Genomic DNA, 5,323 nt, shown 5'->3' with positions numbered 1-5,323 from the left:
TACTACTACTAATACAAATACAAATACTACTACTACTACTACCATTACTACTACTAATACAAATACTACTACTAATACAAATACTACTACTACTATAACTTCTAATACTAATACAACTACTTCTACTACTACAACTACTAATACAAATACTACTACTACCACTACTACTACAACTATACTACCAATATAACTTCTACTACTAATACAACTACTTCTACTACTACAACTCTTACTAATATGTATTAAAATCAAAGTAAAAATGTGCCATTAGAGGATAAAATACATTTTCAAAACGAATATGTGTATCATCATAAGAAGATGTGTACATTGTTCAATTTATGACAACTTCAATTTGTAGAAATGTGTATATATTACAATCTACAGTTTTTACTTACACTGCAGAGGACGACTATAGTAAACATGGTGGCAATTTTGGAGATTTTGAAGCAGCATCTGGAAAACAAAATAAAGGAGAAAGTCAATATAATGAAAGAGAACAATGGTGGCTCAAAATGATGACCAGTGACGAAAAAAATATATATTTTAAAGTTATTATTTCCCACACATTTGAATTTGATTTTGCAATTTGAATGAGGTGTGAATCGGTTAATGACATATAGTTTGTAAAGGGCTTTGAGGGGTCGGAAATACCTGATAGAGCATTATAAAAGTACAGTTATTTTACCATTTTACGATCTAAACGATATTCAAATAATACACAGGAAAAAGAATCCCAACTGTAAATTGTTATAATTTTTGTTTTCTATTTTTATTTTATTTTAAATACTATGTGCATGCCTTTTTATCTAATAGTCATCTCCATCTATACTGTGCTGTAACAATATCCCCCTGTGGGACATAAAGGAATTGAGATTCTGATTCAAAAGAAGACTCATCACAAGTTAAATTCACACTTAATGGTTGAAAAAGAGTGAAAAGTCATGTTTTCCTGCGTCCTCACTTCACGTTGCTGATGAGTTTGAAGTTGAGGTTGAGGTTCTCCAGCGGGACGCTCTTCTCCGAGGAGCTGGAGCGGGATAAGGAGAGGTTGGTGACCTCGCTGCCCAGTCGGTACCTCCTATCCAGGTCTGGAGAGCCCCCGTCCCACGGCGCCTCCTCCCCCACGAAGCCCGGGTCGTGCAGGGTCATGTAGGTCATGCTGGAAAACAATAACAACCCCGTCAGGCCTGTGGACATGCAGCTCTGCAGCTTCACAGAGGGATAACTTCAATATTAAAGGCACCAGCTGTGGATGTGAGGGACTGAATTGAAAAATGTTTCTGAGCAGCAACGAGCATCCTGTAATCAGCTTTTCATTACATGAGTTGTAACCCACTAACTGAAACAATGTTAAAAGGCTTGTACAATGATGTGACATTTCTACCTAACATGGAGTATTAAAAAAAAAAAGGGCTTTTGTTCCCATAAATCTGCTTCAGTAATTCAGCAATTTGGGCGTAAGCTTGTAAAGTATGTAATTAGATAATAAAATCTACGATAATAACGATAATACCAATTTTATTTTACTTATTGTAGTTGTTTCATCATCATTATTATTAAAGGTGGGGTAGGTAATTTTGGAGAAACTAGCTCGAGAAAATACACAACCGGAAAAAATCTGCCACTTCATCACAGAGCCCCTCCTCCAACACACGAACGCGCACATGACCAAATAGGGCACGAGATAAGTTTGTGCACAGATGGAAGGCTGACAGGCAGGTAGGCCATCCAGTTACTTTAGCCGGGCCGGCTCAGATGATTGGTCGTGCTTTTTACAGCGCCACGGCTTCCACTGATGAAATTTTTTTATGGATTTTTTGTCAAAGCACTTCAGTTATTCATTGCTATCGGGATGTTAAGAGCATTCCATGGAATATAACAAGAAGTGTATCTCGAGCTGGTTTCTCAAACTTACATTACCCTCCTTTAAGTTACAAAATAACTAATAAAAACGTTAGATAAAATAAGAGTCACATTGAAACAGCAGGCCTATAAAAGAAGGCATAATAATATTCCTGTTACATTTAAACTAATCATTTAAAATAATACAAAATAAATAAAGGAAGAGTTATATACTGGAGGTATTATTATTTATTCCGCAATGTCTCATTTATTTTTTATTTTAAAGCATCTTTGAGTATTTATTAATTAAATTATTTGATTTATTTGTTAATATTGGCACCTTTAGGCCTCCGTAGGACTATAATGTAAAACGTGAATAAAGACTCACCTTTCGTCTTGGGAGAATCTCAGCAGCGGAGACCTCTCTGTGAGGTTTGCAGAATTCGTTTTTCCTCTCAGGATATTTAATACGCTGAAGCCGTGCCTGAGAAAACAACATGAAATGGACAAAAAATTGTTAAATAAAATAAAAGAAGACTCATCTATAGACCCTAGAGAGAAGCCCCTGAGACTGCCAAGGCACACNCAAGTAACAACCACTATCTCTTGACATCATTCGCATACAGTTCAAATACATGCGCTAACTGCACGTTACTTTAATACTTCAAATAACTCAAATAATACTTCAGTTAGCGCATGTATTTGAACTGTATGCGAATGATGTCAAGAGATAGTGGTTGTTACTTGTTAACTTTTATCCATTTTCGCCTTGTTTGATTCAGAGGCCTTAAATAAAGTGTTAATGGTGAATATTTGTTTATGTTCCAGGTCGTTCATCGTACTCTGGCGGCCATGTTGGGATCTTTAGCAGCATTAGCTGCTCTAGCAGTCATCGGGGATGTAAGTCTCTTTTTGATCTTTAAGCTATAAAAATAAGTGTTAAGCTTAAATCCAAACAGTTTATTCTTCTAATGTATCTATGTTTCTGTATATTCTGCACAATTTGGATCATTTTGTATTTATTAGGTGTCTTTCTCCACTTGTTAAATCGTAATGCTAAGTCTGCTAACTCTCATCTGTTAGCTTGTTGTTAGCTTTGTTCCTAATGGAGACTCTTACATTTACAATTTCAATTAACAATAAGTACAATGTGTCAAAGTATGAGTTGTCAATCTGCCTTCATTTTTAGAAAACAAATAACAACGTCTTGAAATTAGCCAGAAAGTTATAGTTTAGTAGTAGTAAGTTAGCTAGCTACGTTCACTGTGTGTGAGCAAGGCCATCTTCATAATTTCCACCTGTGCTTTTCCTGCAAGTCAAATGTCAGCTTCAGATACGTTTACCAAAATATTTAGGGAAGTTTAGTACTGTAAAAAAAGTTATTGGTTATTGTAAATGAATAGAATGATTTGTTTATTTGTCAAACAGCGGCCCAGTCTGGTGACGGTGATGGAGTGGATCGACTACGAGACGCTGGCTCTTCTATTCGGCATGGTTAGCCTTTAAAGTTCAATTATATAGTTCATTTATTTACTCTAGTGATGGGAATTACGGATCTTTGAAGGGAGCCGGATCTTATGGCTCCTTTCCTTTCCGAGAGCCGTTCAAAAGAGACGTTTTGTTTTTTCAAGGGGGCGGGGTTGATAGGTTTATCTGCGAAATAATCACCAGGATAATGATTGACTGTATTGCCAGAAATCTACTTTTACTCACAGAAAATGTATAACTTCCTACATCTCTCAGCCAAACAACTACTCGAGCAGCATGCGTTGTGCCATCATCTACGGCAAGTTTGCATTCAGGAAAGCAAGTTCCTTTAAAGGCGAGTGGATTTATAGCAGGCAGGGAACCAACGAAAAAAAGAACAGCTCTCGCCAAGTAGGACTCGGTTCCCTTCGTTCGTACCAAAGAGCCGTTCAAAATAATCGGATAGTTCGCGAACGTAACATCACTAATTTACTCATCGAAAGTGCTTTTTCTAAAGCCGTTTTAGATACAACTTTTGATTGCAATTTGAAAATAAAAAAGCTTTTCTCCTACAGTAATGGCCATTAGATTTCAATGCTTCTCTTCGGAATGATAGTGCAAGTATCAGGGTTTTGTCTAAACCGGGTAGCAAGGGCTTTGCACCCTCTTACTTTCGACTGCACCCTCATACCAAAATGCAGATTTTCCCCGTAACGTTTTAAAGTGATGCCAGAATACAATATTTCTGTTCATCAAAAACTGCATAATAACAACAACAAAAAATCGAGAATCGTGTCAAACAGACCTTCAGACAGCTTTGTTTTTACGGAGCTCCGACATCGCGTTGTTGTTCACGTCCGCGGCGCCATCTTGTATTTCGGGTGTCATGTTCTCGAGATAATCTATGTTTATAAATACAAGATCAGCGCCACAGTATTGCCCTCATACTATATCTTTCTAGAAAAACCCCATTGAAAACAATATCTTAAAGGTCACCTATTATGCAAAATCCACTTTTTAATGTATTTTATACATCAACATGTGTGTGTGTGTCCCCCCCCACCTTATCACCTGACTCTCCTCCTAGATTTCGAGCCAAACACTTCAGAGACATGTTTTGTATATATCTGAAACCTATAATATATTGATGAAAAACAGTATAATAGGGGACCTTTAAAGTCCTTACAATTGGGGTCATCTTTCTGACTGAATGTGAGCACCATTTTGTTTTTTGTGAGGACAATTTAAACCATATATTAGGGTGGCCTACTGTATAATCTTATTGCATAATGATAGGTGTTTTACTTAATGAATGTATTTATTTTAAACAAATGTGTCTTCCAGATGGTGCTGGTGGCCATTTTCTCCGATACGGGCTTCTTTGATTACTGCGCTGTGAAGGTGAGTTTTCTTTCAGGAAATACATTTGTAACGTTTTGAACATAAAGGTCAGGTATTATATTTATATCAGTTATATATATATTATCTGCATGTGGCATACTGAGTGACAGGTCTATGGAAGCAGCTGCCCCCTGTCTTTGAGCTATTCCTGAAATCAGCGCTGACACATGACAAGGCTGCAGATTTGATGTTGACTTATCTGACATGAGCAGGATTTAGGACGACCTTATAATAATATCTAACCAGCTTTGATGCTTTTCTTTACATCCTGAATCAAAACTCAGCACTATAATAATCTGAGAGAAGTGATGTTAGCTTTGTTTAGAGCCAAAGATCACAAAACTGGGCCATTTTAGTATTTCTCATCTAGAAAAGACAGTCTCACACTTACTGTACAGGCAGGCGAGCTATTCGTCCGTGTCAGTGCTGTTTATCAGGAAGTGCTTTATAAAGTAGTTCAGTCAGACAACTCACGTGTTTCTTAATATGTTTATTATAAGCAGCATACAGTTTGAGTTTGGCGTCCAGGCTCGGGCCTCATCACTCCACAGATTTACAAAGAACATTGAATGATGATTAGATAACTATCCCCCGAGCCTACAGGTGGAAGCAT

The 5,323-nt window shown here is 37.1% G+C and overlaps 1 protein-coding gene across 1 annotated transcript in view; it reads left to right on the top strand.

Moving 5' to 3' along the window:
* The first annotated feature begins 2,667 nt into the window (after nucleotides 1-2,667).
* The window catches only part of oca2 (oculocutaneous albinism II), a 6,383-nt gene continuing 3,727 nt past the window's right edge, over nucleotides 2,668-5,323 (top strand). The window contains exons 1-3 of the mRNA XM_010767380.1: nucleotides 2,668-2,742; nucleotides 3,271-3,336; nucleotides 4,654-4,710. Of these exons, the coding sequence (XP_010765682.1) occupies nucleotides 2,695-2,742; nucleotides 3,271-3,336; nucleotides 4,654-4,710 (171 nt within the window). The 5' untranslated portion in view covers nucleotides 2,668-2,694. The remainder of the gene's footprint in view (nucleotides 2,743-3,270; nucleotides 3,337-4,653; nucleotides 4,711-5,323) is intronic.

This window comes from Notothenia coriiceps, unplaced genomic scaffold, assembly GCF_000735185.1.
Source record: "Notothenia coriiceps isolate Sejong01 unplaced genomic scaffold, NC01 NC01_scaffold00004300, whole genome shotgun sequence".
NCBI classification, from domain to species: domain Eukaryota; kingdom Metazoa; phylum Chordata; class Actinopteri; order Perciformes; family Nototheniidae; genus Notothenia; species Notothenia coriiceps.
Note: the sequence above shows the minus strand (reverse complement) of the source record. Positions and strands in the feature narration are given on the sequence as shown.